This window comes from Colletotrichum graminicola, assembly GCF_000149035.1.
Source record: "Colletotrichum graminicola M1.001 genomic scaffold supercont1.6, whole genome shotgun sequence".
NCBI lineage: Eukaryota > Fungi > Ascomycota > Sordariomycetes > Glomerellales > Glomerellaceae > Colletotrichum > Colletotrichum graminicola.
The window spans coordinates 913,679-936,988 of NW_007361010.1; the positions used below are offsets into that span (position 1 = coordinate 913,679).

The 23,310-nt window shown below is 57.8% G+C and overlaps 9 protein-coding genes across 9 annotated transcripts; 4 read left to right on the plus strand and 5 right to left on the minus strand.

Annotated features, from left to right (window-relative positions):
• Positions 1–3,335: 3,335 nt before the first annotated feature.
• On the plus strand, positions 3,336–6,219 carry GLRG_02304 (trk family potassium uptake protein; the record flags this gene model as incomplete). Its single annotated transcript, XM_008092962.1, has 3 exons — positions 3,336–3,435; positions 3,513–5,224; positions 5,275–6,219. The coding sequence occupies 3 exons, from the start codon at positions 3,336–3,338 to the stop codon at positions 6,217–6,219; spliced, it is 2,757 nt and encodes a 918-aa protein (XP_008091153.1).
• A 566-nt stretch (positions 6,220–6,785) lies between these two features.
• GLRG_02305 (ribosomal protein L19) lies at positions 6,786–7,522 on the minus strand (the record flags this gene model as incomplete). Its single annotated transcript, XM_008092963.1, has 2 exons — positions 6,786–7,282; positions 7,360–7,522. The coding sequence occupies 2 exons, from the start codon at positions 7,520–7,522 to the stop codon at positions 6,786–6,788; spliced, it is 660 nt and encodes a 219-aa protein (XP_008091154.1).
• A 304-nt stretch (positions 7,523–7,826) lies between these two features.
• Positions 7,827–9,054, plus strand: GLRG_02306 (uncharacterized protein; the record flags this gene model as incomplete). The annotated part of the gene is made up of 2 exons (XM_008092964.1): positions 7,827–7,941; positions 8,024–9,054. The coding sequence occupies 2 exons, from the start codon at positions 7,827–7,829 to the stop codon at positions 9,052–9,054; spliced, it is 1,146 nt and encodes a 381-aa protein (XP_008091155.1).
• Positions 9,055–9,256: 202 nt separating this feature from the next.
• Positions 9,257–10,467, minus strand: GLRG_02307 (pyridoxal-phosphate dependent enzyme; the record flags this gene model as incomplete). The annotated part of the gene is made up of 2 exons (XM_008092965.1): positions 9,257–10,254; positions 10,350–10,467. The coding sequence occupies 2 exons, from the start codon at positions 10,465–10,467 to the stop codon at positions 9,257–9,259; spliced, it is 1,116 nt and encodes a 371-aa protein (XP_008091156.1).
• A 1,085-nt stretch (positions 10,468–11,552) lies between these two features.
• GLRG_02308 (uncharacterized protein) lies at positions 11,553–14,491 on the minus strand (the record flags this gene model as incomplete). The annotated part of the gene is made up of 2 exons (XM_008092966.1): positions 11,553–14,297; positions 14,441–14,491. 2 exons carry the CDS (start codon positions 14,489–14,491, stop codon positions 11,553–11,555), a joined length of 2,796 nt encoding a protein of 931 aa, XP_008091157.1.
• Positions 14,492–15,339: 848 nt separating this feature from the next.
• GLRG_02309 (enoyl-CoA hydratase/isomerase) lies at positions 15,340–16,268 on the minus strand (the record flags this gene model as incomplete). Its single annotated transcript, XM_008092967.1, has 2 exons — positions 15,340–16,070; positions 16,133–16,268. The coding sequence occupies 2 exons, from the start codon at positions 16,266–16,268 to the stop codon at positions 15,340–15,342; spliced, it is 867 nt and encodes a 288-aa protein (XP_008091158.1).
• A 749-nt stretch (positions 16,269–17,017) lies between these two features.
• GLRG_02310 (Rer1 family protein) lies at positions 17,018–17,717 on the plus strand (the record flags this gene model as incomplete). The annotated part of the gene is made up of 3 exons (XM_008092968.1): positions 17,018–17,086; positions 17,144–17,561; positions 17,632–17,717. The coding sequence occupies 3 exons, from the start codon at positions 17,018–17,020 to the stop codon at positions 17,715–17,717; spliced, it is 573 nt and encodes a 190-aa protein (XP_008091159.1).
• A 677-nt stretch (positions 17,718–18,394) lies between these two features.
• GLRG_02311 (uncharacterized protein) lies at positions 18,395–19,836 on the plus strand (the record flags this gene model as incomplete). Its single annotated transcript, XM_008092969.1, has 2 exons — positions 18,395–18,665; positions 18,716–19,836. 2 exons carry the CDS (start codon positions 18,395–18,397, stop codon positions 19,834–19,836), a joined length of 1,392 nt encoding a protein of 463 aa, XP_008091160.1.
• Positions 19,837–20,725: 889 nt separating this feature from the next.
• Positions 20,726–22,652, minus strand: GLRG_02312 (uncharacterized protein; the record flags this gene model as incomplete). Its single annotated transcript, XM_008092970.1, has 2 exons — positions 20,726–20,801; positions 20,866–22,652. 2 exons carry the CDS (start codon positions 22,650–22,652, stop codon positions 20,726–20,728), a joined length of 1,863 nt encoding a protein of 620 aa, XP_008091161.1.
• Positions 22,653–23,310: the final 658 nt, after the last annotated feature.

Sequence of the window (23,310 nt, forward strand, 5' to 3'; positions counted from 1 at the left end):
GACGGGCTTGCCGAGACAGCGGGCTGGTTCGGGTGGCTGCAGTTGTGCTCCCTTATGAATACCTTGTGTTGCTCGTTATCTACCGTATGTGGATGGTGTTACCACAGCGGGCTTGGCGTCCAAGTGTGGAGATGAGCGTCGGTGAAGCGGTGAAGCGGTGGCATCTCACAATTCGCATGCAGGGTTCGTTCAAGACAGACCTGCCTGTTGAGTTGTGGATGACCTGGCGGTGAAGGGCCGGTAGATAGGAAGAAAACGGGCGTCACCGTGTTGAGGAAGGGTGAGATTGAGAAGTGACGAGCTGTCGTCGGCGGTGCTTGGCGATATTTGTCCGAACCGAGCGGTACAAGGTTAGCGAGGTCTGGACCCGGACGGAAAGAGCTGCCGGCAGCCCGCGGGGACAATGGCCCAGCTATTTATTGGAGGTGGCGCGCTCCCGACCGCTCCTTTATCGGCCGCCGCGACGACAAGACCACCCTCTTTCCCCCGTCCTGCCATGTCAAAAACTGGCTAACCACGGTCGAATACGGATACCTGCGCAGAGTAGTATCCGTAATGCCTGTCGACCGCTTGAGGATTGAAACAGCACGTCCCTGCGCTCCCAACAGGACATCCCGGCCAAACTGGACGCACTATCCAAAACCCAGCGAGCCCCAGGGCGGCGGGCAGGGTACGTTGTAAGGCGGACCAGAAAAAATGTACATTGTCCCTTTTAATTTTATTTTAGGCGCAACAAATCTCTTACAACGCGAACAGGGTCCTTTCGGACTTGAGCGCAGCCCGTCCGGCGATCTCTGGATTTCTCCTTGGACAAAACAGACCCGTCGCCACGTACGCGGCACCATTTAGTACACACCAGTGACACTACCAGCTCGCTGCGAGCTTCAACCAATCGCGTCCCCCGCATCCCTGCTGCCGATAGAGACGTCGATGCATAGCTGCCGAGCTACGCTACCATGTTCTCAAGTCCATATTACAGACCGACAGGTTTGTCGCAGACGGTCTCTCGCCTTTGTTCTGTACATGGGTGCGAATACTTAAAATATCATTTCGTACTTCTCTTAGTATCCAGCCCGTACTCAACCTGGTACAAGGAGGAAAGGAAGGGCCGGTCGGACACGAAAGCAATGACGAAAGAATCCCAGGATGGCCGATCAGGCACACGGCGCCCTCCAGGAAAAACCAAGAGATCTAGGGAGAGTGTGTGATATGCGTTGGCACAGAATGACGTACTTGGCCGTCCAAAGATACGCCTCGGCCAAGCAGTGGCAGGAGTGTAAGGAGAGGGGTGGGTAGATAGCCTGTCGGGACGGGACCTCATGCCTCGTTGCAACGCAGACGGTACTGCTGCTGCTCCAATGGGCGAGAGTGATCAGTTTGGGATGAGAGGCCGACATGTGGTGGCGACCCACCCCCATGGAATTAAAGTTACTTGGCACCAGCGCGACTCCACCAGCTTGGTTGGGTGAGTTTTAGGGGATTTCTTCCTGGCGTGTCTTGGAAATGGCACCTCGAAACAGATCTAATGTTACCCCGAGAGAGGCCATTAGCACGACTGGCTAAGGGCCAAGTGACATCCCTACACGGGACAGAGAGAGAGTCCGTCGTCTCGTGCGGGATGGCAGTTTCATGCTGCGTCCCACGGTGAAATATCTATTTCCTTAGGTCTCATAGTGATGGCGGCACATGAATGATGCGCGCATATGACGGGGACGATCACTGTGATAGGTAGATTCCCGGGATAGCTAGGTGACTGGTGTGGCCTGATAGGGCGCCGATGTGACTGACTTGTCTTGATGGTTCACGTACGCAGGTGGTGCGAGCCCTGCACGACAGAGGCGAGGCCGGGCAGACACGGTTAGGTGAGAAATGTGAGATGTGGGCAGGATGAGGTGATGGCGCTGCGTCGACATCCGTGGTGTTCTGCAAGATGCGTCGCATGAGTAAACACTGCTGACTTACATTACATGTATGCACTGTACCGCGTACAAACAAATACCCAGACATGGACAACGTACCAAGAGCCATGTCGCATGTCCGAGGTCGAATGAGGTGCTGGCGTTTCAATCTCGATTCTCAGTGACCACCCTCTATTTGGCCAAGGCGGGCGTGATTCTTCATCCATCCATGCTTCCGGCATCCCAGGTCGAATCAGTGCTTGACAGAGGCAGGTCCGGTGCACCCAAATGTTCGGCTTTTTTCTCCTTCTTTCCTCGCTTCTCTTCTTCTGTTCTACTGTAAGTGGGACCAGAGCAGACGAAGCTAAGCTTCCCTCATCCAGACACAAGGTAGGTAGGTAGGGAAGGGGTCTGTCTACAAGCCCGTCGCCCTCAGCAACGCGAAGTTGTAGCCCCGCAAAGAAAAGATGGCGAGGCGGCGGGACGGGCGTTTGTCTCCAGTTCCATGGCAAGGATGTTTTTGTGGATGCTGGATGCTGGATGCTGCTGGATGCACCGCGACTGGACTGCGACGGACACGATGGTTCAGGGCCTCGCTGTGGCCACTCCTCCACACAGCCGCCTCGAACGCCCGCAAGCCGATGGGCTTTCCTCTCCCTCCCTATCTAATTAAAGAGAGTAAAAAAAATCAATAGCGAGGAAAACCTGGCTGGCAGACTTTTTTGTTTTTGCCTCCGCTCCCTGGAGCACAACCCCATCTAAATTCGAGCCTATCCCAGCTGTAGCTCCGTCTCTGATCGTTGTCGTTGTCGTTATCGCTATCGCCGCTGGCAGCTCTTGTCGTCCCTTCTGTCAGAAGCCAAGAGAGCCACAGACATCCAGTCCTTGGCCATCGACATCTGCGACACTTGCAGCGCCGGATTCGATCTCGTCGTCTTTCACAAAACTCTGTGGAAGGTACAGAGACAGCATCGACCAGGGGGGCTCGTCTGATCTCAACTCACCTCGGCTCTTCTTCCCCCCATCCCAATTCTTTTCCCTTTTATTTACTTTATTACGATACAGCACTGCCGCACCCTGCAACGCACAAATAGGCAACTGCACTTGAGGTCACGTCTGCTTCGCAGTACGCCCGGCGCGTGTTACCCTCCCGCCCGAGTCCCGGCGTGCCAATTGATTGTCATGAATTCCAGCTCACCCATCATCCAATCCTTACACAATGACGGTTAGACCATAAAAGCTTCACAGCCACACCGAGCCAAGACCTGGCCCATTCGCCGTTCTCGCTAGACTTCCTGCGCCGATCTTCTCTAACGCCATATCACCCCTTCTCCCCCACAGGCCGATGTCTAGATCGGCCTGTCGTTAAACCGGAGAGGGGAATTTCCTCACTTTCACCTCATTCACCAACCCTCACCCCGTCGCGATCCGAGAGAAATGCTCGAAGCCTCGCGCGGCTGGCTGCTCGCCCAGCTATGGGCAGCCAAGCCCTCCTTCATATCCAAAAAGCCGCACTTCAACTTCATTTCTGCTCATTGTAAGTCGTCATCCCAACTATCGCCGTCGCATTCCATCCTGCGCACAGCGCTAATCTGTACCTCGCCCCGACATCAGACATTTGGATTTGCAGCCTCACTATACTGGGCTCTGTACTCATCTATGCCACGGCCGGCGGCCAAATGGCATACATTGACGCCCTCTTCTTCGCCAGTGGCGCCAACACCCAGGCCGGCCTCAACACCATCGACGTCAACCTGCTTAATACCTTCCAGCAAGCATGTCTCTACTTTTTTACCATGACCTCTAACCCCATCACCATTCATTCCTCTGTTGTCTTCCTTCGGTTGTACTGGTTCGAAAAGCGCTTCCAGGGCATCGTCCGCGAGGCCCGCCAACGGAGAAACACCATGTCCAAGTCCAAGTCCCGGGCGAGGGACGAGTTGAGCCAGGCCGAGAGGGGTCGCCTAAACGTACGCAATATTAAGGTCATGCACACGAACGGCCACCGGTCTAGAATGACAAACGATGGCATTCTGCTCAGCACCAAGGAGGACGAGGACGGCCGCGTGTCCCCGGGGAGCAACGGCATCGGTCCAGCCCCGGCACAGCAGTCTCCTAGAGATCAGACACCCGACCGAGCCTCTGATCACCATGACGACGACGCCCATGGTACGGATTTGTCGCAAGGCCGGATCACTTTCGCCCAGCATGTTTTCAGGAGCGACGGGACGGAACCCGAAGTCAAACTCCCGCCGCCCCATTCTCCCGCCCACTTGGCCATTCTCGAGCGCCAACGAAATGGGCCCGAAGAGACGCTGCGCATCCCTAACCCTAGAGATGCCGAGAGAGGCATGAAGCCAAAGCGAGTCGAGGACAACGCCGCGCCAGAGCCCGAAGACGAAAGAGACGACGGTATCCCGCACACCCGCGTCGCGGCTGGTGAAACGAACGACATGTCACATGGTCTAGGCAACAATGCGTTCCGTCGGCCGACAATCAAAATCGAAGAACCCGAAAGACCTAGAGAGCCCGAGAGATCGGTCAAGGACGAGATTGCGGACGAGGCAGAGGTGATTGGGAGGACCATCTTCCCGTTCTCGCTGCGCAAGCCAAACCTCCACCGGAAGGGCGACGAGAAAACTCGTGGCGAAGACGGCACCTCTGAAACCCCTCTCGCGAGGGTCAGGAGTCGTACCTTTGACACTATCAGGACCGCGTTGACACGCGACAAAATCGAGGACATGCCGTACCTGAGTTTCACACCCACGATGGGGCGCAACTCTGCTTTCCCCGGCCTGACGCTGGAGCAGCGAGAGGAGCTAGGCGGCATCGAGTACCGGTCATTGAGGACGCTCGCTGTCATACTGCTGTGTTACTTCTGGGGGTTCTCCCTCTTTGCCGTCACCTGCTTTCTTCCGTGGATATACACCAGCTCTAACGCCAAGTACGCGGGCCTCGTCGAGTCATCCGGGGTCAGCAAAGCCTGGTGGGGTATATTCACGGCCAATTCTGCTTTCAACGACCTGGGTCTCACCTTGACGCCCGACAGCATGAACTCGTTCAACGACGCGACCTTTATTCTGCTGATCATGTCTTTCTTGATCATCATTGGCAACACAGGCTTCCCCATTATGCTGCGCGTCATCATCTGGATCATGTCCAAGATTGTACCGAAGGGTACGGGGCTGTGGGAGGAGTTGCGATTCCTACTGGACCATCCCCGTCGTTGCTTCACTTTGCTGTTCCCGGCGGGTGCAACCTGGTGGCTCTTCATCATCCTCATCGGCTTGAACGTGCTCGACTTGCTCTTCTTCGTCTTGTTGGATGTAAGTCATATACGCATGCTGCTGTCGATCTATGCTAATGCTATGTCTAGCTGAATGATAATGCTGTGAGCCATCTGCCGGTTCACATCCGCGTTCTGGACGGCATTTTCCAGGCCGCGTCCACCAGGACCGCTGGTTTCTCGGTCGTCAACATCTCGCTGCTACACCCCGCTGTGCAGGTTTCATACATGATCATGATGTATATCTCCGTCTTCCCAATCGCCATCTCGATCCGTCGCACCAACGTGTATGAAGAGAAATCTCTCGGTGTATACCACAGCCCTGATGAAGACGTGGAGGGCACCAACGAGAACAGCGCCTGGTCTTACGTTGGAACCCATTTGCGGCGTCAACTGTCTTTCGACCTGTGGTATGTATTCCTGGGCCTCTTCATCCTGGCCATCACGGAGGGACGCCGGATCCAGGCCAAAGACTTTGACGTCTACTCCGTCTTGTTCGAGATCGTGAGTGCGTACGGTACGGTTGGGCTGAGCTTGGGTTACCCTAACATCAACGCGTCGCTTTGCTCGCAATTCACCACCGGGGGGAAGCTCATCATGATTGCGATGCAGATCCGTGGACGCCACCGTGGTCTGCCGTACGGTCTTGATCGCGCCGTTCTGCTGCCCAGCGAGTCTCGGTTTGAGAAGGAGGCCGAGGAGGCGCACCCGGTTCTGGTCCGATCTGCTACTGGCGCATCGACCGGGACTGCTCTTAGCGCCGCCAGGTCCCACCTGCGGTCAAGAAGAATGAGCACGAACAGGGGTCAAGGCAACATCATCACCCAGTTCCTACACCCGGGACCCGTGATTCCTCACGAAGACAGCCTTACAGACCTGTCCAGACACACTAGATCGTTCGCCGTCGACGAGCATCCTCCCATGGGCGAGAACATGAAACGGCGTAACACGGAACCAGCGGAAGATGATATCACGTCCAGCGACAGCGAAACAGCGGGGCCTCCCCGGAGAGTTTTCACCACGCCGGCACACTAGAGGCTGCCGCAATGGACGACCGCGGAACGGTCGATCCCGGAGGAGTAAAGAGAGAGTATACATTGTACGGAGTTGCGAGGGCGCTTGTCGGAAACGGAGTTATGGGACCGGAAACGTTTCCTTTTGGTTCGGTGGCCAGTCGTTTCAACAAAATCAGGACTTAGACGGCTCAGGCTACAGACATAGCTTTTATGTCGATGTTGTACTTTTTGCTGTACATTCTTAGGATACCGTACGCTCATGATGAATGATAACCTTTTACTTTGCGCACTCGACTCTGTGGACATCTAAAGGCCCCCTAAAATGCTCATTGTGAAACCGGTGGTGTGTAGCCTGAAACCCCAGGATACCGACACGGCGTATGGGACTCTGTTGCAAGATCGATACCGCCGAGAGAGGAGCAACGCCCGATTGTGAAGCATGCTTTTCTTCATTGTACAAGACTCCACAAGGCCAATGTTGTACACGTCGCCCATTTTCTAATCGTACAACGTCTCGATATATCAAACCCCCTTCACCCCGAATCAAAACATCTCTGTCCCGGGCTCCCCCCTTTTCTGCCCACCCTAAAACCTCGTGCCGAACTGCTTGCCTTTGTTGCGCATGCCGTACCTCTCCTTCTTCCAGGCAAAGACGAGGTGGTCGACGCTACCCATGTCGTGCTTGGGCTTGCGCAGGTACGTCAGGCGGGCGCGGCGCGCGCGCTTGGGGCGGCGCCAGACGATATCGATGCCGATGACGGTGGGCGAGTAGATCTTGTACCACATCTCGACGCCAACCTTCATGAGCTGGCCGCGCAGGAGGATGGCCGTGTCAACGCCGCGGCGGCGGATCGACATGCACACGCCCGAGAAGGGCTCGCCTGACTTGGTCGTGACCATGAGCACGTCGCCGACCTTGGCGGCGTCGGGGCGGGCCGGGTCAAAGAGCCGCGTGCGCGCGCCCGTCGGGTCGAGCTTGGCGCGCTGCTGGGCGTCGAGGGCGGGCATGGGGTTCTTGTGCGTGTGGCGGATCGAGGGCAGCGGTGGGTAGACTGCGAAGGTGGGCTTGTCGCGGGGGCCGACTGCGTTTGATCTCTTGGTTAGCTTCGGGGCGGTGGCTAAATTGCGTCATCTGGGGCGTGCGGGGGGAAAGGCTTACAGTAGGAGGGCTTGACGGAGGGCGAGAGTGAAGGTGTTGATGCCGGGGGCTGCTCGGCAGCGGGCGTGGTGGCCATGGAACGGGTTAGGAGCCGCTGGTGCCGCGTCTGGCGGAGGGCCGTCTTGAGGCAGCCAATCGGCCGCCGGAGACAAGAGACGTTCATCTTGGACTGTGTGGTCGTAAAGACGGGCTGCGGCGGATCGTTGTCGTCGTCGGACGACCAGAAACGCAAGAAGTAGACGGAGCTACGCAGGGCTGCACAAGTCGAAAAGTCGAAGTTCGAGGTACGAATCACGCGCTGTGATTGGCTCGGTGCATCAATGATGCGGAGCCGCGACCCCCGGCGAGGGTGCGATCCAAAAATTTGGGAGTGCACCCTGCAAGAGCTGCCGCCCCCTCTGCCGATTGCTGCCGACAGTCGAGGAAATTCCCTACACTCGACGAGTACATACAACACGATCGCAACAATGTCTAGGATATTGATGGGTAGGGCCCTCAGGGGTGCCAAGGCGTCGGTGTGGGAGCAACAGGCGTGCATGGCCCAGCAGCAACGGAGCTTCAGCCAGACACCCTCTCGTCAAAGTACGTCTCGTGATAGATACCTTGGAGTCTAGAAGGAGGGGGGGGATTTAACAAACAGGATGGAAGCTGACCTCGCTGCTAGACCCCCAAGTCGTCTTCGACAAGACCACGACGCCCGGCCTCGCGCCCATCCTCGAAGAGATCCAGTCCAACATCATCCTCCCGTACTACCTCCCCATCCACCAGCGCAAGCGCGTCTTCTCCGAGAAGCTCAAGCACCGCCTCAAGAGCGACCCCGTATTTCTCGAGGTCGATGGCCTCGAGCACCGCTTCTCTCACATCAACGAGGAGGCCCTCCCCCCCTCGCGCGAGCTCACCTGGAAGGCCCTACGCGCGATGCAGACCCCCGAGGACTGGAACAACTTCGGCCGCCTGCTCTCTGGCATGCGCAACGCCGGCCGCCACTACAGCCAGACGGACTTTGCCAAGATGATCCGCATCGCCGGCACGCGGGGCCAGATTTACACCATTATCGACGCCGCGCGACAGGTGCGCAAGACAGGCCTGCGGCTCGACAACTCGGAAAAGATCAACGAGGTGCTGCACTTTGTCCAGATGCGCGCCTTGGAGAGCGAGTGGGACAGGGAGAAGACGGAACAGGCGCTGCGGTGGACTGAGATGGTGCTTGAGATGCTCGAAGACCCCAACCACGCTCTCGACCGCCGCCAGCTCGCCAAGCGTGGCAAGGACCGGTTCCCGCTGTTCAAGGACCCGCAGATCCTGGGCGCAGCGCTGCACCTCTCGGCGGTGGTGGCCGTCAAGCACAACGAGGGCAAAGACCTCGACGGCAAGGTCGCCGGGTACGCAAGGAAGGTCGCCGACGGGTGGCCCGCGGGTAAGGGCCTGCTGCAGTTGCACCCGGAGGAGGCGTACGCCGACCGCGTGGACGGCGTGGCGTACCTGGCTCACAGCCGGACGCAGTACCTCTCGTGCGCAAGCCCGATTCTGCATGGCCTATTCATGGCCTCGCGCGTCGTGGAGAAGCCGCTGGCCGACAGGCTGCAGGCCATCGCGGCCGCGTTGGGCAGTGAGGTCAAGGATGTGGTGGAGAAGCAGAACTACCCTGCCGAGCGTGGCCTCAAGACCTACAACGCCCTGTTCAACTCCTCGTAGACAAACCGCGGTAGCGGTGGCCGGGGAGTGGGGGAGGCTAGAGATACTGTACGACGTCGGAGACGGGGAAGGGGAGAAGTGATGAGCGGAACGAGAGGTATCAGAAGGGGCTCCAGAAAAAGGGGCTATGTACAGCTGATGTGTAAGATTATCTATGTATACAATGCATCAAGACACACATAAGATCAACAACGCACCCACCCTACGGCAGGACAATGTACTTTTCCAGATGCTTGGGTATCGCGCCCAGGAGCTTCTTCTCGCCGAGCCACTTGCGTGAGAACAGCCTGTCGGCATAGCGGTACGCGCCGTCGCACAGGATGGTGACGACGGTGTTGCCCTTGCCGAGCTTCTCGGCCACCTCCTTGGCGGCGACGACGTTGAGGGCCGAGCTGGCGCCCAGGTACAGCCCTTCCTCGTCGAGGCACCTGTACACCATTTCGATGCTCTTTTCGTCAGCGATGGTCAGTGAACCGTCGACGAGCCCGATGTCGGGCTTCAGGTTGTCCGTGATGCGGCCCTGGCCGATGCCCTCGGTGATGCTGGAGCCGGTGCGTTCGACGAGCTTGCCGCCCGACGAGATGTACGAGTGCAGTACACTGCCGGGCGGGTCGGCGAGGAAGGACTTGACGCGCCCACCGCTGACGTCCTTGAGGTACCGCGTGACGCCGGCCAGCGTGCCGGCGGTGCCCGTGGCGCAGGTGAAGGCGTCAACCCCGCCGCGGGTCTGTTCCCAGATCTCGGGGCCCGTGGTCTCGATGTGCGCGCGGCGGTTGGCCGTGTTGTCGAACTGGTTCGTCCAGACGGCGTTGTTGAGCCGCTCGGCGTGGCGCCGCGCCTGGTGGTTGTAGTTCTCCGGGTTCTCGAAAGCGACGGCGGGCACAGGATAGACCTCGGCGCCGAGCAGCCGCAGGAGATCAATCTTGCCCTGGGACTGCGTGTTGGGCATGTAGATGACAAGCTTGTAGCCCTTGGAGCGACACACGTGCGCGAGGCCGATACCCGTGTTGCCGGCCGTGCCCTCGACGACCGTGCCGCCGGGCTTGAGGAGACCGCGCTCCTCAGCGTCCTTGACGACATAGAGCGCCGCGCGGTCCTTGACAGAGCCACCCGGGTTCATGAACTCGGCCTTGCCGAGGATCTCGCACCCCGTTTCGGCGGACAGGCGGTTGAGGCGGATGAGCGGGGTGTTGCCGATCGCTGCGAAGAGGGGAGAGAAACAGGTCAGTCGACGGGTGACCTCAGTCGGGGTGTTGTCCCTGCACACACCCGAAGGGACAGAGAGGGGGGCGTACCGCCGGTGAGACCCTTGACCACGCCCTGCGCGCGGGACAGGTTGAGGGAGTATGCGCTGGGCGGGTCGATGGCGCGGGCGGCCGTCGTCGCGAAGCGACGCACGCCGAGGCGGTTCATGTCTGCTGGGCTGCTGCTGCTCGGGACTCTTGACGAGTCAATTCGAGTTCCGCTAAGGCGTGCGTGTTGCAGGTTTAAGGGGTCGGAGGGAGTAGGTTGGGAGGATCACGACGCAGGTGTTGTCGGAAGACGATGAGCTCCGGCATTCGGCTTTCTAAGCTGAAAGGGATTGTGGGCGGGGCCCCCTCCGGGCCCGCCCGCCGTGGGGGGCTTTTCTTTAATGGGGTTCAGCTCTGGAAAAGAAAATTACGTCAGAGCCGCTAGGACATGGTACCTAGCACCGACGGAAGCAGGAAGACATGAGATACGGATCCAGGAGGCAAGTGCCATGAAAATAGGCAGCAGGACAACACTCTTCAACAAAGGGCACAAAAACACTGGACAAATCGCACAGTGGTGGGGGCTAGGGAAAAGCTGGCGTGGGGAACTATCATCGACGCTTCAGTTGTTAGCCAAACCTCGCTTTTCGGGCACAGGACACTATGCCCTGCATCGATTCCATACCTGTGGTTGGGAAGGGTCGCCCTCAGAGATATGTCTAAGTTGAATTCCCGCCTCCTTTGATGGTAGAGGAGGACGTAGACCTCCATCCTGGCAGTACCAGCGATCAAAGCAGTCATTGAGACCCGTCTTCGAATCGCTAACCCAAACTGATGCTACGATGCAACAAGTTACAGGCGATGACGCTCTGCCAGATAAAGTAGGATTTAAGCGGTATAGTGTTCTCCCTTTTCTCTCTCCTGCTCTTTTTGAGTAGTTGCGTCACACGAGAACTGCTCAAAAATGTAAATGTACATTACAGATTGACCGTCTCTATGCATTATTAGTAGCTACCTAAATAGGAACTCTTGCATAGTCACCTGGCACGCGCTTAACGAAATCAAGCATCATTTCGACCTCAGCGGTCATTCTTTTTTAATCCGTGGATGTTTATTTGACTATAGTAGAAAAGTATTCAAAACTGTCCATTGCGACATACGCCGCTTTTCGCTTTCGGCGCTGTTTCATTCATCGCGGCCATGGCTCCATGTCAAAGAGTTCTTCATGATTTCGTCTGCGTCGTCAAGAGCGTGTGCCGTATCTCCCTAAGCTTGATCATCTAGCCTCCTCACGTACGGCGACGGAAACAGTCCCTTGGCGCCCATGTAAACTCCAAAGAACCAGTCCCCGTTAACGTCCTCAATCTCCCGAATCTCCGCTCCCTTCGGGAACAACAGTTCGTCGTCGGCCTTGGGGTACCAAGCCCACGTAGCGCTCGCACGGATTCCGCCGCCGCCGTCGGGAGGGAACCCCTGCGCGAGGCCCTCGCCCGCCGGGGCATCGGCCGCAACGTCCCTCGTGACGAAGCGTTCGCGCTTCTGGCCCTCTTCGTACCACCACCACTTCTGCGGTGCCTGCTCGTCACAGCCCTCTGCCGGTGTTATCCGCAGATTTCGCCCGCCCACAAGGTCGGAGAGGATATGCCGCAGCTGCCCACCGGGCCCGTCGCGGAAGCCAACCACGATCATGCGATGCCCGTTGAGACACCGGCGCCAACCCGCATGCCCGTTCTCGGGACTGATCTGGTCGCGTGCCTCGAGGTTGGCGTAGCAGGTTGTGCAGATGTCGAAGTCGCCCGGCTGAGTATCTGGTTCGATCGAGCTGGTGCAGGTGAAGCAGTGATATCGACTATGGCTAGGATGAATGGGATCCTGGCAGACATCGCAGCGGGTCGTGAAGGTGAGGGGCTTGAACGGGCCGATGCTATGGATGTTGGGCCCCGTCAGAACGGCGGCCGAATGAGGCGGGCGAGGCGACCTGGGACTCGCTGGTGGTGTGTGCGACGGTTGAGGTTGGTATGTCAGGGGTAGGAGAGGATGGGTGCATGACCGCCCCTGGTTCACGCAGTTGTTGCAGAAGCCCCAGTCGCCAAAGTTGCACATGTCGCAGCGCCAGAAGCACTCGTTGGCCCAAGCTAGGCATCGCGCACAGAAGTTACCGCTTTCCAGCCTCTTGAGCGGGTCATCGGTCGTAAGCGTCCGTCTGCCCTCTGCCCCGCCAGGTATGATCTTGGGCTGGAGGTAACGGTTTGCCGTCAGCATATGAGGTCTCGGGATATCCCCCTGCGCGGCATGCCGAGCCTTTTCCCATTTGGCCCAGGCGCCGTATCCAAAACCGAACCAATGCAAACAACCCTTTCCCGACCTGTAGCAATCGAGACAAATGTTCCAGTTGCCGTTTGCGCAGATACTACAGTTGTAGTGGAGCTCGTACTCGATGTGCTGCCTCGCGCAACGGGCGCATGCAATCGATGGCTCGGGATAGAGCTGCGATCGTGTCCTCTGATGGCCAGAGATGGGTGGGCTGCCGATGCCCAGGCCCAGCCCGACCGGTCCTGATGTGACCTGGCTGATGATGGACAGGTCCGCCGGCCGGTGCGATCGTTGCATGCGAGGCGATAGCGGCTCTGTGGGAGGGGAGGGGGCAAAGTTGGCAGATACCAGCGCCGGTGCGTTGGTCGCTCGGCTGGCAAAGGCGAGGTCTCGTGTCGCCGGCGAAGTAGCCGGAGACTGCGTTGTGGTAGGCACTGACGGTGTACTGGAGCTTCTTGCTTCGGTAAAGGCGGTTCTTGGGGCGGATGCTTCGCCCAACTGTGTTCGTGTTGACAAATCGGTCTGCGAGCGCGTGGTCACCCGGGTTTCGGACTGCGTTGCTGGGACGGGTGTCGTCGCACTGCGGCCGCCGCTCGAAGTCCGCCTCCTTCTCCGCCTCTCTTCTGGTCGGACTTCAACATGCAGGGCGCTTTGCGAAAGTGGTGGCCGGCTGCGGTCTTCGGGGAAGCCGCTTGCGCTGGTCGACCTGGAGTGCGGCCGCTGTCTGCTGGTGGATCTGCTGTTCTCCGTTGCGGCAGACCGTATCTCCTGCACTCGGTCAGGAGAGGATCGGGATTGACCACTGGGGTTGTTCCTCCTCGATGCCTCGGCCCTCGTACGCTCCCGCTGCCTTCGTCGGTAAGCCTCTGTGATCTTGCGGCTCAGCTCGTCGTTCCGGCTTAGGTCGATGTTGTCAAGATCCAGCCCGTCCAACAGCCCCTCCTCCTGAATTTGCCTAGCAAAATCTTCAATCTCCCTCTCTATGTCGCGTTCACTCAAATCGCCCGAGCTTATCAGAGATCTCAGCGAGGACTGGTGCTCGATTTGTCGGCGCCTCGAGTCGGATGATTCCTCGGAACGGTGCCCCGACTCGCTTCTCCATCGTCTCCTGTGCTCGCTCGATCTCGCATCCGGCCGCAGCTGGTCCGCACTGGACCGTCCTTCATCAGCCCGGGGCCTTCGGCTGGCCCCATGCCTGTTGCTGTGGCGGCTGTCCCTACTAGGATCCCTGCTGTGGCGGCTGTCCTCTCTTCGCCGCCGTTGTCGAGGGGCCGAGGAAGACTCGACACCGGCTTCCCTGAGACTGAGGTTCCGCACATCTTCTAACATCCTCCTCTCCTCCTCATCCGCACGCCTCTCCTCTCGGGTCCTCTCAGAAAGTTTAAGCTCAGGCAGCACCTGGTCCCCGGGCTTGTACTTCTTGTTCATTTCGTCCGTGTCCGTCTCAGACCTCTTTTTGTCAGGATTTGCCGTGATCAACATATCGAGGAGCGTTGCGACGGTGGCATTGTGCCTTGTGTCGCGCACCGGTGCACGGCATGACGGGCAGGTGAAGATGTTGGTCCCTGCCACGGGGGGGTTCGGAGAGTTCTCGGCCTGGTTTGCCTGGAAAGAGAACCAGTCCTTTAAGCATGCGCCGCAATAAGTGTGCAAGCAGTCGAGGAGAGTCAGAGGCTGGTAAAGGAGCTCGGTGCAGATCTGGGAAGGAATAATTCGGTCAGCATATAAGGAACCCAAAACCCTCTACCACAAGCGCAAATAAGCGCAAAGGTAAAAAATGCCCCTCTACCACTAGAGCGGCGCTACAGGCCAAGGTTCAGACGGACGGGCGGATGACTCACGGAGCACGTCAACTCCCTCTCGAGGTCGAGGCCTGGCTTTGAGGAATCCATGCAGGAACTGCCGCTCCGTGCGATCCCAAGAATGTCGGGCACAAAAGCAATGTCATGGGTTGAGTTGCGCAGGACGGTTGCGAGAGGGGGACATGCTCGTATTAAGAGCGTGGACTGGCTGTCAGGCGGCTTGTCGTGGCGGGGCTTCGAAGGCTAGGCGCGCCCGTGGCCGCTGCAGCAGAGAACACCCTGACGGGCTCACAGGCTCACAGGCTCACAGGCGTGCAGAGAAAGACCCGGTGTGCGGTAAGATGGGTGCGACGGCAGCCCAACCCCACGGTTGGTTCCCGTCCAGCGCCGGCCCCCTCTGACCCCTGCTTCAGAGACACCTGGAGTAGCTCCCAAGCATCGCGGAGCCAATGAGCTGAGGTCGCTGCAAGCCCTCCGCTATCTTTTGGGACGTGCAATCCCCTGCAAGCTCTTAGAAATACGAACCTGATGCCCACCAAAATGGGACATCTTCAGACAGACTCGAAAATCATAGTCTCGGCGTATGGACCGCTTCGAGTCGGAGGCAAAGCCTCTGGGGACACATCAAGGCTCAATTTGCCTGTCTCTGAACCGGATATTCGCCCCAAAATGGACGAGCACGCATGCTGTCACGAGAGGCACTCGAAACAGGTCGTCCCTCATCCTGTGATACACTATCCGTACATGGGCAAAAACAGAACCAAGCGCACTCAGCATTGGGCTGACTGTACCATTGCATCGTCTTATTCACGTCGGGCTGATGGACGGAGTTCCCCGAGGGGCACACTCATTCGCCGAGAATGCTGGTCACACAACATCATGTTTTTTTTTCAGAGTCAGACACCTCGCATACATTTTACTTTATCTGTCGAATACCTTTACGAGTGAGTCCACTCTGCCTTCTTCTTGTCCGCAAATGCCCTCATGCCCACCTTTTGGTCGTTGCTGCCAAACAGGCTGTGGAAGACTCTTCGCTCAAACTCGACACCATCCCGCAGGGCCAGGTCCTGGCTCTTGTTCACAACCTCCTTGCAAGCGTTGATGGCCACCCTCGAGTAGCCAGCAATTGTCTCGGCCGTCTTCAGCGTCTCCTCCATGAGAATTTCATAAGAGGGGTACGCCTTGGCCGCAAGGCCCCACTTCTCGGCGTCGGCTCCGGAGAATGACTTGCCCGTCAGGATCAGCTCCATGGCCTTGGACTTCCCAATGGCCCGGGTCAAGCGCTGGCTGCCTCCGGCGCCGGGGATGGTACCGAGCTTGATCTCGGGCTGGCCAAAGTTGGCCGTCTCGGTGCAATAGAGGACGTCGCACATCATCGACAGCTCGCAGCCTCCACCGAGGGCGTGGCCGGAGACAGCGGCGATGATGGGCTTCTTGATCTGAGTGGTGAGGAGGGACCAAGACTCGATGAAGGACTTGGTGTAAGCCTCGGAAAAGGTGAGAGGGGCCATCTCCTTGATATCGGCACCTGCGGCGAAGGCCTTCTGGGAGCCGGTGAGGATGATGACGGACGTGTCATCCGACTCGTTGAATGCCCTCAGCGCATCGTTGAGCTCGTGAATAAGAGGAGTGCAGAGGGCGTTCAGAGCCTTGGGGCGGTTCAACGTCACTAAAATGGATGACGGTCAGCATTGGGAAATGATGAAGATAGCTACGAGAACAGTCAATCACCTTGACCAACACCAGGCTTGGGCTGGGAGACCTGGATGTATTCATAGGACTTGCTGGCGAACCCCCGCGCAAGTCTAGGCAGCGTCGGGGCCTGCAGCCGCGAAGCGACGGGGCGGAGGTATCTGAGAGAGTTCATGATGACGGAGCTCCAGGTCGTTGGCTTGGGGAACGAGTACAGGTGTGGTGATGCAGTGATTAGAGGAAGCAATTGAATTGGTGACTAGGTTAATAGAATGCTATCAACTGGTAAAGTATCCGCACCGTAAACTGCCACCGAGGGTCAAAGATGAGCTGTGATGTAAGAGATAGGTCAAGGTCGAAGTCAAGGTCAAGCTCTAGCTTACCCAAGCTCTACACAGGTATCCGTACCTACCAAGTCAAGGGATAATAATAGCTGGAAAGCGTCGGCTTTCCGAATGCCGAGGATACAGTCGGTCGAGCGTTGCGCACTGTAACTGCCCCCCGCGTCACAGGCTTAACATGTCTTTAACGCCCCCTGGAGCAACAGGGCCCCACCGCATCCAAGCTTGCGCTGGTTAGCTGTTCCACCACAGCTGGAGTCTGAAAGCTGCGCCACAGGGGCCTCCTCTGGCCCTCTTGGGAGACCCAATCAATCACTGCGCAGCGCAATCCAATCTCTGAGGTGGCCGGATAAGACTCGGGCAAAACAGCATAGGAGACGCGGCGCTGCCCCCAGTTGGAACTGAACAGTCAACCCAAAAATTCGTCCGGACAGATCGCGACAGATCTTCCTACAGCATTCCCATCTTCGCTCCTCACCCCTTTCCACGGGTCAATAGCCGCGCCAACCCACGCCCTATCCTTCAGACCAGCTCCTCGCACGACACCATACGCAGGGTTTCGTCTGCGCATTCATCGCCCAAGATGGACTCCGTCGAGCCGGAACAGACGGCCTTCTCCTCCGTCACAGCACACACCTCGAAGCTACAAAGAGTACGGTTGCCTCAAAATGTGCGATTCTGCCATGCCCTCGTGCTAACGTCATCGCAGCAATACCAGGCGCTCCTTGATCAGTCCACGCCCTATGTGCTCTACAGATGGATCAGCACCGGTGTCTTCCTCCTCATCTTCTTCGCCCGCATCTTTGTGGCGCAAGGCTGGTACATCGTCGCATACGCGCTCGGCATCTACCTGCTCAACCTGTTCCTGGCCTTCCTGCAGCCCAAGTTCGACCCTTCCAACGAGGCGATGGACAATGAGATGGAGGACGGCGGTGTTGGCATTCTCCCTACCAAGCAGGACGAGGAGTTCCGCCCCTTCATCCGCCGCCTCCCCGAGTTTAAATTCTGGTACTGGGCCACCCGCGCCATCCTCATCGGCTTCTTCTGCAGTTGGTGGGAGATCTTCAACGTCCCCGTCTTCTGGCCTGTCCTGGTCATGTACTGGTTCATCCTCTTCTTTTTGACGAGTGCGTAAATCCCTTCCCCTGTTCTTCGCTTCGGGTTTTCTTGGCGCAAACTGACACCTTTATCTCCCAGTGCGCAAGCAGATCCAGCACATGATCAAGTACCGCTACGTTCCCTTCACTTTTGGCAAGAAGAACTACGCCAAGAACAGCTCCTAAACGAGCCCCCAACTTAACGACGCGACGGAATCAAGCGGGTTATATGAGGCAGGTCGTTGTCACGCCTCTCCCCTGTGAAGGCAGGGGCAGATGTGTAAGTCTAGGCACGCAGAAAAATAGACAGTATGCGAGGACAAAATACGCACGCGTTCTGACCAAGTCAGAATGGTGACGGTGGAAAGGGGAATTGTACGTATAAAAGGAAATGACGCTCGAGTATGAGTGCATGGGATGGCTGCGATGGCGAACTACACGGGGCGCATCGGCACGGCCGGGAGCATTTGCCCCGTTGATGAGTGACGGTTTTGCTTTGAAATCATTCATCTCATGCTACATATTGTAATAGAGAGGACAAAATCTGTCTACGATTCTTCATTCCTTCTATAGTTCGAGCTGTTTCACCCTTTGAAGGACCTAGAAAGCTACTGCAGCTAGCGAGGGGTGGGTGCTGTTGGATTCGTCCGATAAAGCTGATAAGGCTCACGGTCCGGGCGCTGGCACAACCAACCGCGAACGTCAGCCTCGTGGAACTTTTCCGGGGCCAGTTGCACCCTCCTTGCCAACGCGACCGCGACCACGACTCTCCGCTCTCAATTGACGAAACCACCCCGTCCTCCTCCAAGCCGACTCACGAATCGTGCGATTGCGGCGCCCTACCATCAAGTTAGATATACACGATGTCATCCTCGGCGCCTCGCGGCGGCGAGCGCATGATCCATCAGGATTTCATTGCCAGGATCCGCTACTCCAACGCCCTCCCGCCTCCTCCCAACCCGCCCAAGCTGCTCGACATCCCGAACACTGGCCTGGCTAGCGGCCAGTACACAACTCCCGGGTTTGCGTCGCGTCTGGCGAGAGAGCAGCCGCTGAATATTGAGGTCGACGCGGAACTCGGCATGCCCTTGGACCTGGTGGGCATGCCAGGCATCTTTGATGGGGACGAGAGCTGTAAGCGCGACCGCATCCTGTTCAAGAGCCAGGGACTAATCTCCTGCCAGCTATCCAGGCATCTTCGCACCCACCTGCCGTCCATCCCCACGACAGAGCACTTCTCAGGCCGCTCTCTACTCTGGGCCGAGCTAAGAGCAACGCCGACGCATCAGTCTCCTTCCTGCGAAGAACCGAATACATCTCCTCCGTGGCCCCTAGGAAAGCGGTCGCTACGGGAGCTTTCATCAACCCCAAGATCAAGCGCACGGAGAAGCGCCGCTCTCCCGAGCCTGACAAAGACTCTCCAGCAGCCATCAGGCGCAAGATCGAGAAGAGTTTCGAGAGCGCCGAGCGCTTCCTCAGCAACCCAAGCCGCCACCGCCATCCCAGCAAGCCCCACGTCCACCTCACCTCCTCGTACCCTCTGTTGCCCGATCACGACGCGTTCCCCGACTCGGGCGCGTACGTTACCGTCAAGCTCCTCACAAACCCCGTGGCCAGCGCCAACAAGTACGACCGCCGCCTGCTCAGCGGTCTGCTGCGTCCTCTAGACCGGAGCCCGGAGGAGAACGAGGCCTTCCAAGCTGCCCTCGAGGCTCACGAGCGCGACCCCGCTCGCAATCCCAAGCCTGCCAACCTGATGGACTACAGCTTCTTCCTCCCCAAGACCCAGACCACGGGCGACAACTTCCGGGCGAAGTTCGACCCGGAGAACCCCGACCACGACGACGATTCGCTCTACACATACCAGAGCGGTTCCAACGGCTGCTTCCAGTTCTCCCGTCTCCGCGCGTATGAAACGACCAAAGAGACGGAACTGGACCACAACTCCAAATACAGCGAGGAAGTCATCCTCGCGTTCAATGACGAGCTCTCAGGCAGCAAGCAGAAGGCCGCCTACTACTACCCGGTCATCCAGCGTACCACCATTCGTCCCCAGCGTGCCAAGAACATTGCCCGCACTCTGAGCCATATGGATGATGAAACGCAGGTTGTTAACGAGGTTGAAGTGAGCGTCACTGACCCCAAGGGAGCGCCTCGCGAAAACATGAGGCGGTACAAGGAGAAGCCGATCGGCTATGTAGAGGAGGTCCAGGACCCCTTCCCTTCTGCCGAGGGCGGTGGCGAGGGCGCTGCCCCTGGAACGCCCTCGGACCGGGATGCCGATGGAGATGAGGATGAGGACTAAGAGGGTGAAAGTAAGCAAGGAGGTGTGAAGTTCATCACATGACATAGTACGTTGCTGGGGAAAAGCGGAAGGTCATGACAGCATTGAAAGCAATTTCAACACATATCAATGGGGTTTTGCACAATCGGCCGCCCCCTGTAAACCATTTGGCGTTTGGGTGCGATGGAGAAACGGCCCTTGGTGGTGAACAACTAGACAGAAAGGAGATGCAGTAATCACACGGACGAAATGTGCTGCTTGGTTTGTGCCGTAACACGATTCGACTAGGACCGACGTGACATGCAGCGTGAAGAGTGCGAGACGCCCTTGCAGTCGAATGGCTGAGGATCGCGTGCATCTCATCCGCTCGCAAAAGAAGACGTGATACTGAGGGGGGGAGGTACAAGCCCCGTCGAAGGGTTTAGACGTATTCTTGAATTCAAGATTCACGCCACCCTCTCCGGGAGTCAATAAATCAGGTCATGATATCAATTAGGTGTATACAGCCTCTATATAGTTAGCCCAGGGAGACACAGTGGCGGTTCCTTTATCCACCAACCAGCCCATCCAGTCTTCCCCGCCCACATCATACAATCCCCCCTCTCGTAACGGACATACCCTGAGAATGGTTGTCGAGAATTCATCCCTTCCGCGAGATGTACAAAATGCTTTTTTCCCCCTCCAAAGAAACAGACGACGCGGTCCCTGCATACCTTGAACTCGCCCAGTCCCGGTTCATATAATGTAACAGAAAGGATGACCCCCTTTCTTCTCTCACGCTCTTCCTCTTTTTTTTTGTTCTTTTTTTGGGAACAGATATACAGATATACAAATGTCTCATTATCACATTCGAAACCACCGCGGCGATCGGGGAGACTCGTCTGACGTGGAGTCGCCCCCCTTGGGGTGTTCACGCCGGCGGTTGCGGCGAGGCTCCGACGGAGAAGCCAATGGTGTCTCTCTTATCGTCGATAACGCGGCCGTATCTGCGGGGGTAGGGTCAGTACTGCAATCCCATGTTGACAAAGATAGCTGGCGGGGGCTACTCACTCCAAGAGGAGGCGGAAGAACCACACCTCCATGTCCTCTTTGCGGAGCACCTTGTTCGCCCACTCGCGGCTGCTGATGGCCATGCGCTCCGCCTCGTTGCGGCCCAGCGCGCCGTCGCCGAAGAAGCGCACGGCCTCGAGCCAGTCGTCGCCCTGCAGGCTCAGGGGCACGTAATGCGCCCAGGGGCGCAGCCACTCAAAGTGCCACTCGCGGAAGATGGCGAACTTGAAGACAAGAGAGCGCGACTGTAGGAAGGCGTAGAAGCGGCCCGAGAAGGCGTTACCGTCCATGTCGAGGAGGTACTTGTACTTCCAGGCGTCCTGCTGCTCGGCATGGCCCTGGACCTTAAAAAACTCCTTCTGCGCGTCGCAGTCGCCCGGGTCACACTGCCCGACGTGCGAGAAGTAGACGTCGATAATGTCGCGGTAGTCGCCGCGGGGCACCTCCTTCACTTCCCACTTGTGGTTCTTCTCGTCGCCGCGATTGGTGTATACCTTGGCCTGGTCGGCGGCGTTGATCTTTTGCACAAAGTGCTGGCGGTGCTGACGGCGCCAGCCACCGTTGCGCGAGAAGCCGCCCGTCGTGGAGCCGCGCCAGTAGAGGCGGTCCTGCTTCTGCTCCCAGGGCATGTCCTTAGACTCGTCGTAGGCGACCTTCTTATACCAGTACCAGGGTGAGGGGTAGAGGATGTCGTTGTAAGACGAGATCTTGGACTGCGAGAAGATGGGGAAGAGATCGTGAACGATGTTATATGCGTTGGGGCGGTCGAAGAAGCCATAGGTCGAGCTGAGAGAGGGCGAGAGGCAGATGTCGGACATAGCCGTGATATTGTAGACGAAGCCCAGCTCGCTGATGCCGTACCTGCTCCGATCGTCCGAGAGCTCGTCCTCGTCGATGCCGCGGGCGGGGGTGTCGGGTGGACAGGACATACGGGAGTGTGTCCAGGTCGCCTGATGGGCGAAGACGTTGAAGCGGGTCTGTTTGTACTCAACGATGATGTTGCCCTCGCTCAGATCGCCCGCGCGCTTTGTAAAGGCGTTCTCGGGGTTCACGGCCGCGTTTGCCTTGGGCATGTTGACATCCTTGGCGCGGCTGACGAGGCGGGTGAGGTCCTCGTGGGGAACGACGACGCGCGGCTCGTCATGGATGTTGAAGGCGAGGTCCATGCTGGGCAGGTACTCAATGAACTTCTCAATCATGCCCGAAGTGGCGTCGCGCTGCCAGTCCTGTCCGCCCTGGATGTGTGATATCTTTTGGTCCCGGATCAGAAGACCAATCAGGTTGTTGTCGAAGCCCAGCGCCTCTCTGGCGCGCTCCCGTATCGTCGCCGGCTTCAGGCCCCAGAAGGGCGTGAGCATCTCGTTTATCATGTCGAACTCGTCGACGAGCTGCACGCCGTTCGCCTTTGCGAACTCGAACCATTTGTCGAAGTGCGGTGGGGGCGGGATGCCGTAGCGCCTCCTATACTCCTTGACGGCGTCCTCGAGCGTCTTGGACTGGCGCTTCAGTGTATCTTGGAAGTCCTTCTCGGCGCCCGTCATGAGGTGCCACATGGGGTGCGAGCCGGTGCCGGAGGCGGGTTTCGGTCGTCTGTCGGGAGCAGGGCCGCTGCCGTTGGCAGCATCGTCGCCGGCGGGTTTCGGGGGGTCTTGCGGGGGTGGAGGTGGCTTCACGGAGCCTGGAATGACAGCTATCGGTCGCTTTTCGGGCGGCAGTCTGAATATCGTGTATGCACATATCGTCAGGAAGGCGATGAGGCCGACCACCGTCCACTGGCGACGGCGCATGGTGATGGTATCGCCGCCTGCGTCGTTATCGGGGTGTGTCGTCGAGGGCTTCCGAAGGTGGAAGCCAGTTGTGTTGCCTCGTCGTCCTTATGCGTCAATGGGTTCCAAAAAGAGAGGGGAATGAAATCAGCGCCTCATTGCAATGGGAAGCTTGGAGCACTCGCGAAACGTTGCAGCCCTCGTTATACAAGGTGTTGTAGCGACCGTAACATGTGCTTTCCAAGTGCCAGTCGTAGCTATTGCTAGGTACCTAAACTAGGAAGCTGTAACACATCAACTGGGTCGCACCGGATTGACAGGGGTTATAATTGGACATTCCCGAGCAGGGGGAGTTTGGTATTCGCACTCTTACAAGGTTATGTTCTCATAGGGAAGGCACCGACAGTTATCAGCTTTTTTCTATTGAGGTCTTTCCTCATTGATCCAGGTACAGACTGTGGCGTAAGTCTCAGTTGTAGGCGTTGGAAGCCAAGGTCGGTTTTGAATGGTCTCTCACTTACATGCTGATAATCCAGCTTTTCGGTAGCTTCGCCCAGCGACTAGCGCATGTGCCCAGTCGAACTAAAAGTTCAAAAACTGGAATGGGGCAAGGACTTAGTTGGGTAGAACTTGCTCCCCAGAGCTGGATCGGTTTGCGGAAGAAGAAAGGCATTCATTT